This window comes from Physeter macrocephalus, chromosome 15 (genome assembly GCF_002837175.3).
Source record: "Physeter macrocephalus isolate SW-GA chromosome 15, ASM283717v5, whole genome shotgun sequence".
In the NCBI taxonomy this organism is placed as follows: Eukaryota; Metazoa; Chordata; class Mammalia; order Artiodactyla; family Physeteridae; genus Physeter; species Physeter macrocephalus.
In genome coordinates, this window is record NC_041228.1 from 25289915 (window position 1) to 25302394 (window position 12480).

Below are 12480 nucleotides of genomic sequence, written 5' to 3' on the forward strand. Positions count from 1 at the left end.
AGCCTGTGCACCGCAACGGGAGAGGCCACAACAGTGAGAGGCCCGCGTACCACAAAAAAAAAAAAAAAAAAATGCTAAACTAAATGAATCATTTTAGAAAAACTTTTACTTTTGTATGCTTTTATTCTTTTATGTTGAAAAATAAGTTGTTGATGTAAAAATAATGGAAGTGTTTTGAATTATATCATAATCTCCCTCTCAGAAGAAGGTACCAGGTGATATGGACAAAATAGCAAATAATTTTTTTAGACATTTTACTAAGAATGTTTTACAGCTATAATTTCACTTTATTATCACAATAAATTATTAATCTTATTTTTATTTAGGGATTTTCTTTTTAGGAATTTGTTTGTTTGTTTGTTTCACAGAAGACATTTAGGCTGTGAGTTAAAGAAGAATTCACATATAATCACACAGCTAATTAATGGTTGGTGCCATGAAAATTGAAATAGTTCTGTGGTGGAGTTCCAAAGCACTTTGCTCTAACCATATACCATTAAATCTTGTTCACAGAACATTCTTAATGTCTCAATGTAAAATCTAGTTTTAATGCCACCAATATTCAGTTTTGGTAATTTAATATGCATGATTTAAGCATTCATCATTTGAAAGTTACTTATATTATTATCACTAAATATTCTTAGCTATTGGTTTGGATTCCTGTCCTGAACCACAAACTCCGAGCAGTGGGAATAAAATTGGAGACAGATATATGGTTGGTGATGTAGTATCCTTTCAGTGTGATCAAGGCTATTCTCTTCAGGTAAGTCTATTTTAAAATTTTAGCTTTGACTTTCATTACCCTTTCAGAATATTTTAATCAGACTAATCATTGATAACACACAAGTTATAAAACAGTATTGATCTCAGGCTGCATAATTTAACATTAAATCAAAAGGTATTCAGTTTGTCAGTGAGATATTCGTGAGAGAAATTGCTGGAATGAATAAATTTGTTGTGTTTGCAAATAACCAAAAATGATTTTTGAGTCAAAATAAATCTTCACTTTTCTCTCTGTTCACATTGGATGTGACCACTGAACTCCTGGATTTTCAGAATTTGAAATAAAAATGAAAGTGATACTTAAAGCATTAAAGGAAACTTCCATGATAATAAATTCCCCAAATCAGTAAAAATCGACTACAGATAAGTTTTGCTAAAACTGTGGATTTGCAATGTATATTCTGACTTTACGTATTTATATTAATACTCTTTTGTAGGTGTTTTAGAAGGTCTCAATTTATGACCTCGTAAAAATCTCCCTAAAGCATAGACCTATTAAGAAATTAAGAAAAAAAAAATTGAGACAGAAATTATTTCACATGTTAAGTAAACAAATTCCTTAGAGGAAGGAAAAGTAAAAATGAATAATTTATAGTCTTTAAACTTGTATCCCAAATTATTAGTCTCAGAAGTGAAATCAAATTTTTCGGGACTTTAAAATTTAATATACCTCAGTTGACTTTTCAAATTTTTATGAAAGAATTTTATAATCATTTTTTAATCTATCTCACCTTGAATATTATTGCAATTTATTATAAACCATTATGTATATGGCCATTTCCTTCGTATAATTATTGCATTACCTTAGTAGAAAATATTTTGGTAGAACAATGTTAAAACCACAGTTTTAATGTGATATAGAGTGTTAATTTTTCTACCAAAAGCTTGTTATTTTTTACATTTTATCACAAGTGTATATAATTACCTTTCTTGTTTTAAGACACACTAATGTTTCCAGTAATGTTGACAAATATTAAAGTGTAATATATTATTAAGTTTGTTTTAATAATTATCATTCACTCTCCTATGTTATACTTACACTTTTAAAAATGTGTGCTGAATTGCATTGTCTTGTTTATATAGGGTCATTCTCATATTACATGCATGCCTGGGCCTGTGAGAAGATGGAATTACCCAATCCCAATTTGTTTGGGTAAGTTAAAGAACTACAAATCATTTATTAGCTGTATCAAATTTTAAAGGTACACCTTATATATGTTGTTGTTCAAACATATAGTTTACCTTTTGTCAGGTTTTATGGAAATTATATTTTGAGATAAATGCTTCACATTTTTTTTCTTTTTTAATTTTAAATTTTTACTTTTTTTTTGCCCCAAACTTTAATATCAATGGATGGCTTAAAAATACAAATTGAGAAAAGGTATTAGGTTTTTTGATTCCCAGAGAGTTTTCTCAATATGATGTAGTAGAAGTACTCATAGATCAGGAAAATAAGTAAATATACTATTGCTTACTATTGAGCCAAAATAGATAAGGAAGCTGGAGTCTACCAAAGGGAGCATGACACCCCATGAGATGTCTTCACTGGTAATAGGCAATTGAGATATGGGATGTATCAAAAGAACACTGGGGCTTTGAAAGTATGGGCCCAAATTTTTGTCCTAATTTAATGCAGCTTCCAATTATTTCTATCCACCTTAATTTTTTTCTCTTTTTCATTTCTGGTGTCTGTATGCAACCATTAATATACTGGGCTCTATAGAGTAGGGAAAAAAAAGTTTGAGGTATGATCTCCATAATTAAAACATTCATTTACCATTTAGAGTTGTAGAAATAAAAGAAATGAAATAAGAATAATTTAGTGTCAAATAATACCATTGACTAGGTGATGGAATTTAAGAAAGATGAGATTGGTATTGACTGAAGTCATTGGGAAATATATTCAGTCCATAAAATTTACAAAGAGTTTTGGATGATAGGTGTAATTAAGATAAATGAATGAAGAAGACTACCCTTTCTAAGTAGGAAAAAGGGCAAAACCAAAATAATTGGTGTGACTTGCATACCCTACCAATGTACAGTGAACAAACCTGTATTATATTAGTTTGCTTGGGCTGCCGTAACAGAATACTACAGACTGGATGGCTTCAACAACAGGAATTTATTTTGTCATAGTTCTAGAAGCTAGAAGTTCAAGATCAAGGCGCCAGCAGGGTTGTTTTCTTCCGAGCGCTTCTTTCGTTGGCTTGCAGAAGACTATCTTCTCCCTACATCTTCACATAGTCTTTTCTCTGTGAAGGAGCTCCCCTATCTCTTTCTCTTCTTATAAGGACACCAGTACTATTAGATTAGAGCTCCACCCTTATGACTTCATTTAACCTTAATAACCTCCTTAAAGAAGGCATCTCATCTCCAAATACAGTCACATTTGGGAGTTAGGGCTTTAACATATGAATATTGTGGGGAGACACAATTCAGTCCATAATGCCTATGTATCATGTGTGCAATTTTTTTGGAGAGTACTGGAAAATAGTGTTTAAGAGTAAGGATATGTTTAATTGGCAAAAGATATTAAAAGCATTCAGACTTTAGGGCTTCCCTTCCCTGGTGGCGCAGTGGTTGAGAGTCCGCCTGCCGATGCAGGGGACACGGGTTCGTGCCCCGGTCCGGGAAGATCCCACATGCCGCGGAGCGGCTGGGCCCGTGAGCCATGGCCGCTGAGCCTGCGCGTCCGGGGCCTGTGCTCCGCAACGGGAGAGGCCACAGCAGTGAGAGGCCCGCGTACCGCAAAAAAAAAAAAAAAAAAAAAAAAAAAAAAGCATTCAGACTTTAGATTGGATGACATTTTTTGAATGATATATTTCTTCAGGTATTATAATTTGCATATAATGCCAGTTATAAAATTGTATATATGCATATAATGCCTATTGTAAAAATTTATATATACAGATAATGCCATTTATGTGTGTGTGTGTTATGTATGTGGGGTCTGTATGTGTGTGTATATCCAATTAAGTATAAAAATTGAGAATATAAAAGAGTACAAAGAACAAAATAATTACTATATATATTCTGCTGATATGAGAGCAGAAAGTTTGGGTCTTTTGTTCATTACTGTATCCCCAGTGCCAAGAACAGTTATTATCTTAAGTAGGCATCCAATAAATATTGTTTAATGAACAAATTAAAGTTTGGGGATTCTACAGTATGCATATTTTTTATAATGTTTTCCTTCTTGACATTCACTTAGAAGAATTTCCCATACCATAACATGTTTTCAAAAATTTGATTTTTAAAATGGCTTTATGGTACATAGCATAGTCTAATTTGTATAGTTATTCTCTTTTGTAAGCTTAGTTTTTTGTCTTTTTGATATACATTTATACACATTTGGTACACATTTACATGCATTTCTTTATTTATAAGTGTTTTTCATGTGCCTTCTTAACTGTCATTGCATATAACTACTTAAAAGCTTTAATATTGCCAAATTGCTTTCAGAAGGTTGTATCAATTTAAATACCACTCAATTATGATATGACAATTTCCATCTTGCTATATTACTAGCACCAATTATTACTGTTAACAAATTGCTCAGTTTTTAGGTAAAATACTGTGTTTTGATTAAGTCTGTATTCCATTGTATATTGTTAACAAGGGAAGTACTAGATGGAAGTGATATTTTAATAAAATTAAACTGGAAATTTACATTTTATTATATAGGATAAATTTGTATGAAACTGTATTAAATACTTATGTTTTGATGTCCAATATATCTTCATTTGATTTTCAGCTAAGGTACAATAGCTGTGTATGGCAAATGTATTATTCTGTTTTGCTCATCTGTTGAAATGGGATAGTAATGTCCACCTCATAGGCCCATCGTGAGAATTAAATAAGAGAATGCATAAAAATATTTAGCACTGAACCTGAAATACACAGGGCATTTATAGCGGTAGTTATTATAGTGAAAAATATGCAATAACTTAAGGGTCAAATAATGGGGAAAAAGGAAGTGAACATTATAATGGAATATATAATAACTCAAAGTTTATAATATATAGTCGAATATAACAAGGCTTAAAGTGATTCACAGTATGATCCTATTTTCATTATATACATAAACATATAAACACATATACGTGCATATGTATTTTTCTGCAGAGAAATAAAAGAATATAAAGGTAGACAGGTTATCTATGGGTAGGGGAATTCCAGGGCACTGTTATTTCTTCTGTATTCTTTTTTTTTTGTATTTTATAAATTTTGGACGTAAACTTGTACTATATTTGATAGACAAAGTGTCTAAATTGACATCATGGCCATATCATAAGGAGAAACTGAAGGCAGGAGGCTGATTCGGAGAATGTCTTAAAACTCTAGTCATCAGGTATCAAGGTTACAGTCTCATGAACTGGAAAATAAACAGTCTGCCAGATATTTTGATGGAAGGAAAGAAAAGTCACTTGAGATTTTTACATAATAGACACAAATCTGGAGGAAGAATCAAAGATGATTTTATCTCGGAGGACTATGCTATGGTTGTGTCCTTAAGAAAAACAGTATAATGGGCCTCCAAAGAGTCTACTGTGAAACTTCTGGTGAAACACAGCATTCTCTATCAAGGCCTAGGGGTGCATGAAATTGCAGTCTCTGAGAAAATAGCCATGAGTACGGAGCTGAAGGCAGATGCGCTGTTTGGATTTTTCTTCTCATCCTTTATGGTTTGTTATTCCCTTTCTTTCTCTTTCATTATCTGTTTACTTTTTATTCTTTCCTTCTTTCTTCTCTGATTTGGGGATTTACACTCTAGAAAGGTGGGCAATGCAGAGGCCAGGATTTTCAGCTCATTTCTAAAGAGGTGGAAAACAGCAGAATTAGAGGGGCAGTGAGCAGCTCAAACACTTGAGATAGTGAAGGCAAGAAAGCAAAAGAGTCCTTGTGTTCTTTCACTCAAAATTCAGAATAAAGCAAAACAAACCTACAATTGCATTCTTGCCAGAAATTTAAAAGTACTTTTCATTGACCAAAATATTTTCTCTACCACTCGCTAATTATCAGATTGTGGAATGAACATATGTGGGCAGTTAAATTTTAGGAAAATGAATTGGTGAACATTAGTGGTTTATATATGTTGAAAATTGCTCTGGTTTAAAGATGGATGAACTGAGATTTGAGAAGGCTGGAAAAATATAAAGGTGTATCTTTAGATCTCAATGGTAATTACAACTTCAAAAGAAAGGTTTATATGCACATTAACTACAAGGTTATATATATCCCCTTAGTAAAATCTGCTTTATACATAATTTATTCAGTTCACATAGTTAAAGATAGCTGTCATACTGGCTATTAATATCACATAGAACATTGATAAATTGTTCTACTGAATTTGCCTTTATGATATATAACCTGAAGTTTGATTATCTATCTGTCGCTATTCATAACAATAAATAAATGACTGAAATTGTAGGTAAGTGTATGGGTAACTTTCAAACTTGATGTGCAGTCATGAAATTGATTCCTCAACCCTCAATTGAGATGTGTATTTTAGTACTTCTATGATAAAATGATAAAAATGTATACTTAGAGGAAAGAATTAGCTTCTAAAATGCAATTGTTCTATTAATACATGTTAAATAGTTCTATCTAATCATGCAAAAGTTAAAACTTGGGTAATTATTTGTTCTTATAATTTATGGTTAGCTTATCAATTGTAAATCAGTATAATAGGGATTCTACAAAAAGCATACATTTATGCCTAAATTCTCAAACATGGGTGCATCTTTTTACTTGTTTTATACTTCCCTATTTTTTGTCCAGATTATTTTAGGATAAAGTGAGACAATATTTGATGGTGTGTGAATCCCTTGCATATTATCGATAGAAACCAATATTTTTCTTAAAAATCTTCAGCCTCCTCACAAAAAGAGGAAAATGAATTCTTTTATTGTGAAAATGAATCCCTCATCAATATAGTATGTTGCTGGCTTGATTTTACTATAAATTATATTATCTTTTGAATTAATCACAACATTTCTAGAAGCACTTCAGGATGAGAGATGTACTGCTTGCTATGGAAAAGGATATGTGTTCCTTTTTTGATTGTATTCACTGCACATGAGCTACTCCTTTCTGTACAATAATTGATTTAGCTTGTATTTGCTGAGTAAAGAAATATTGTTACCCTTTTATGCTATTTTACAAAATGCCTTGTCAATTGATTATATTTGATTACTAGTACGTGGTGAATGAGAGCTGACAGTATTCAAATTTATATCAGTTTTAACTCAGACACTTGATTCAGACTTGAAATAATTTCAGTCTGTTTTTAATACAGTAAAGTACTTTGGCTTAAGTGGGACCTCTGTTCTCTTGCAGCTCAGTGTGGTGGTGCTATGTCAGATTTCAGTGGTGTGATCCTCAGCCCTGGGTTTCCTGGAAACTACCCCAGCAGTTTAGATTGCACGTGGACAATCAAGCTGCCCATAGGTTTTGGTACGTATATTAAAAACACATGAAAGAATATTTTTATATCATCCTTAAAAAGAAATAACAAAGTCTAATAAGAACTTATGAAATATTCACAAATTATAGTTTACTTTGGGATTATATTCATTTCATTTGGAGTACTTGGATAATTGAAAGAATATGGGCATTTAAAAATTTCATAGATGATAAATAGATAAACTTTATGATACTTTCCAATCAATATGTACAGATATAGCCTGAGTTAGATGTGTGTGGCAATGATTAAGTTCAACATGATTTTCATGTATATTTGTTTCTGTAACTCTTTTCTACTTGTTGAAACCAAGCAGTACATAGATAAATTATTTTCTGGTAATCTATTGAATCCAGTCGCCATTGTAAATAAATAAGATTTACATTTGAAAAGTATTAGTACAATTTTTCTACTGTTAGATTTAAATAACCGTGTAGATGTAATACCTTTCTAATTCTAATATTACAATTGCCAGTGTTTGGATATATTGCATTATATATATATTACATTTAATAAATTCTTTTCCCTCTTGTGTCACTAACGTATTCTTTTGCAGCTTCTTTATATCCCATTAGGCTGTAAATGCATAAATAGAAGTGTTAGATTGAGGATAGACTTATTCATTAAATCACAGAAGAATAAGATGAGTAGGTACTCCTTGAAGTACAAACCTGGTGGATTTAGAGCAATTAAGATATTCTGTACTGTCTCACTTATTGAGGACTAAATTTAGGTACCTCATTTACCCAAAAGCATCTGTAGCCTCAGAATGAAAATTCATGTTGAAATGTTTTATATAAATTCACAGAAACTCATAGTTTTGACAATTCTGTACTGAGCATGTACACATCATACTCCAGGTATTGTGCTAGGTGCTAGGTATAAAATGCATAGTAAAACAGACTTTGTACCTTTTCGCAGTTAAGTTACAGCCACGATGAGGAGACAAATAGTCAAATATGTTATTGCAGTGAAGTATAATAAAGAGTACAGTATTGTACACAGGCATCCAGCCTAGTCCAGGAAATGCAAAAAAGGTTTGTCAGAGGAAGTGATGTGTGAACTGTGGCTTTAAATATAAGTAAGAGTAAGCCCAAAAAAGAGGGTCAGCTTGTGAGGAACAGGAAAGAAATTCTAGGTAAACAGACTGACACATGGAAAAAGTCAGATAAGAAAGCTAATGAAATTCAACAGACTTGAACACTATATGACTGGCCTGAGGTTTTGGGAGAACAGTAGGCCACTGAGAGAAGAATGCTGGGGGGCTTTCTAATGAGAATTTTTCTGGATACAACCAGGGAATACCCTTAATTTGAAGTTGTAGTCAACTTCTATGCCTTTTGATTGAAAGAGAATAAATGAATAATAGATTTGAAACAGTATGGTTATCCTTATGTCTTTTAACTAGCCACTTAAGAGGGCTCATCCCATGTTGCTTATGGAGCTAAGTGAATTATTTTAAAATAAATTGTTACGTGTATTTGCAATAGTGTCATTATATCACCTTCAACTTAGCTCTTGCTAATGCTTCATTGATTTTAAAAACCAAGTTTATTAAAAATTAAAAAGAATATTCATCTCTCTCTATTTTAGAAATGAAAACATGAGACCATTTCTGATTTGGTTACATTTAAGTAATCCCACTGTTTTCTTTGAGTTTTGGCTAAATCAAATATTGCTTCTAATGTATTTGAATAGATAATTTATAAACGTTTTAAAGAAAATTGAATACACATCAACAGTTAAAGAAGTATTTTCTCTTGCCTGTGAAACAATTATGGACAACATAATTTGTGAAAAGGGGCTCAGGAAAAGTTTAGAAAAATATGCACTTCTTGTAGCCTCACATATTAATATAGTGCATTCAAAGTTTTAAGAAAATTGTCTGATTGTCCAGGAATGTGTTTAATATTTTAAAGCATATTTTCAATAATTCCCAAATTTATTTGTTCATGGAACTCTTTTTCAATGTAACAGTGAATTTCCATGTAACTCTTTTTCCAGGAACAAAATGTGACTTCACTTGAGAACCTCACTAGTTATTAAGAGCAAGAGCTCAGGAGCCAGAACGTCTGAGTTTGAATGTCACCTCTTTTAGGATGTTGTGTAAACTTAGCATATTATTTAGCTTCCCTGTGCCTCAGTTTCCTCATTCTCGTAACTATGAGCATTAAATAAGTTAGCATGTATAAAAACTTAAAACAGTGCCTAGCAAAAAGAAAACACAATAACTGTCAGATTTTATTACTAACAATTTGCAGAGTGGTAGTTGTGGAAAAAAAACATCAAATTCAGTAAAAATCAAATATTAATTGAATTAAGGAAACATACCTCAATAAGGGTTTTATTTCATTTTTTCCATCCCAGAGATATTTAACTATCTCATATTCTACTTGTGTTTATAAAGATATTAAGACTATTTTGTAATATGATAGCATATAGCAATAACCCCTAGATTTTATTGGGAATATTACATAAAATTTGGCTTTATCTTCTGATGAGAAAATACTAAAAGAGCATGCTGAAAATTACATGCTTCAAAATGATATTTTGGAGAAGTTAATTTATCCCCTGTATATGACTAATTTCTAACACAGTCGTGAAATCTGATTATGTTAATATATAAAACTTTGCAATCATATTTTGGCTTCAAGTTGGCCTTTTACAAAATACAAATTATTGAGTGGCTTTTCATCTTTAAAAATTGGTTGATACAGTTTTAAATGGTATTAAAGAGCAAGAAAGCCACTTTCTTGATTAGTTTTGCTATGGTGACAATGTAGTAAAATGAGATTTTCCCATGTGACAAATAGTGGGCATTTGAGAACAGTATTCTGTTACTTTCAACTATAGCACAGCTAATTGACCTGGGCAGACAGCAAACCCATGGCCCAGATCTTGAGAGTATGCCTCTCAACTTAAATGGAAACGTATCTTAAGCACATTAATGCGAGCATGTGTTTGTGTATATGTGTGCATTTAATTTGGTAAAAATATAGAGTAGCATTATGTTTGTTTTTCTTCCTTAGGTGTGCATCTGCAGTTTGTAAATTTTTCTACAGAAACCATACATGATTATTTGGAAGTAAGAAGTGGATCTGCAGAAACTAGTACTGTTATTGGCCGACTTAGTGGTCCTCAAATATCATCTTCCCTATTTAGCACGACCCATGAAACCAGCTTGTATTTTCACAGTGACTATTCACAAAACAAACAAGGGTTCCACATTGTATACCAAGGTGAGAGGAATAATAAAAATATGAAAGCTTTTTAGCCTCCAAACAGCTATTAATGATCTAACTCTAAGCATTTTCTATGTTGTGTTTTAGAAAAAAAAGGAACCTAAATCAAAGCAAGCTTCAGTTAGGAAGAGTTTTAAATAATGCTATTTTCAGTCAACCATATAGGGGGAAATGATGTCTTTCTGAGGCCTGACAAATTCTAACCATGAAGAAAGGATTGAATTAATTTTAATACACAATCAAATTAAGCAAGTCAAGGCAAAGCAGCCGAGCAAGGCATGGTGGATAGGCAAGATATCTCTGCTTTTATAACAGAATGAGTATATTGAAAAGATGTTTTGTGGTACTCATCTACTATATGTAAAGTTATTTTCTTTTACTTTATAATGAAAGAATAACATAACCTTCCTTGATACCATTCTGTTGCTATGAGAATATAAAATAAATAATTTGACAATCATATGAGGGCTATTTCTAGTATAAAACTGCTGCATGACCTTGAGCATGATTTTCATCCCTTTGAAATATACAGCTGGGAGACCTAGGCTTAAATGCTGATTCTCTATGTTCAGTCTTAAGTGGCCTAGGGCACAAGTCCATTTCTTCATTTTCAGAATGGCGTTAGTAATAGTACCTCTCAGATAAGTTGTTTTGAACGTTATATGATAAAATGAATGTAAAATATTTATCATGATGTATATCATTAGTAAATATTTAGTGCAGTTTAGCTATTTTTACGATACTATTTCAGATCTTAAAAGTCTGAGATTTAAAGTTAAATATTTAAAGTTATGATGGTATTTTACACAAACAATGCAGTTCCAATGACTGTAATATTTAATCAAAATTAACTTAAACTTTGATTATGTATCTGCCCTAATTATTAAGGATTTAATGAGTATGTGATATTTTTGTTTGTTTAATTTTAAATTAAAATTATCTTATTATAATTAAATAATAATTATTATATTATTATTATATAATTAAATTATATAAATAAATAAATTAAATTATTTTTTATTGAGGTATAGTTGATTTACGAGTATGTGATACTTTTGGATGTGAGCTCCATCAGAGCAGTCATTTTTGTGTTGTTCATTGATGTATTTCAAGTGCCTAGAAGAGTAAGAACACAATAAATATTTGCTGAATAAAAGTATATACACAAAAGGAAATTTAAGAGTAGTTAAAATAGACATTGTAACATCCAACTACATGAGTCTAAAATGATTACAGTTTGCATTATGCTTGCATACATAATTTAAGAGCACCGTATCACACATCATCCTTTACATAAAATAGGAATCATTTTTGTAACCTCTTGGTACAAAATTAACTGTGTTCCCAAGGAAACTAATTATTTCAAAAATAGTTGGGGAACTGACTGAGTTTCTTTTTTGCTGCTGGAGGACTCAGAGCTATATACGTGGTCCTTCTCTAGCAAGTGCACAGGGCCTGATGAACCTGACTTCATCTTCATTTCTAGGCCCTCAAATTCCCTCGGCCTCTCAGAGTAATATTCTTATTTGAATGAGGTAAAACTAGAATTTGAACTTTATTAACTACATTTTTCAGTCAATGTGTCCTTGAAAAAAGATTCATTATTTCCATAATAAAATCCTAACAGATATAGCATTTGTCACTGTTATTGATATAATACTGTATTAATATTATTGACATGTGCCACAGTGTATTACAATGACCACTAGATATTATTTGTGAATTACACTGAATTTTATATTATTTTTTTCACTAGTTTGTTCTATTTATTTTTTAAAATAGATCTTTATTGGAGTATAATTGCTTCACAATACTGTGTTAGTTTCTGTTGCGCAACAAAGTGAATCAGCCATATGCATACACATGTCTTCATATCCCCTCCCTTTTGAGGTTCCCTCCCATCTTCCCTATCCCACCCCTCTAGGTCATCGCAAAGCACCGAGCTGATCTCCCTGTGCTGTGCTTCTGCTTCCCACCAGCCAACTATTTTAC

General features: G+C 31.8%; 1 protein-coding gene across 3 annotated transcripts in view; it reads left to right on the top strand.

Annotated features, from left to right (window-relative positions):
• CSMD3 (CUB and Sushi multiple domains 3) overlaps positions 1–12480 on the top strand; it is a 1193315-nt gene that overhangs the window by 1062035 nt on the left and 118800 nt on the right. For all 3 annotated transcript variants that reach the window (XM_024129404.1, XM_024129405.1, XM_028500327.1), the window contains 4 exons: positions 645–763; positions 1867–1936; positions 7123–7239; positions 10276–10485. In XM_024129404.1, coding sequence (XP_023985172.1) covers positions 645–763; positions 1867–1936; positions 7123–7239; positions 10276–10485 — 516 coding nt within the window. The remainder of the gene's footprint in view (positions 1–644; positions 764–1866; positions 1937–7122; positions 7240–10275; positions 10486–12480) is intronic.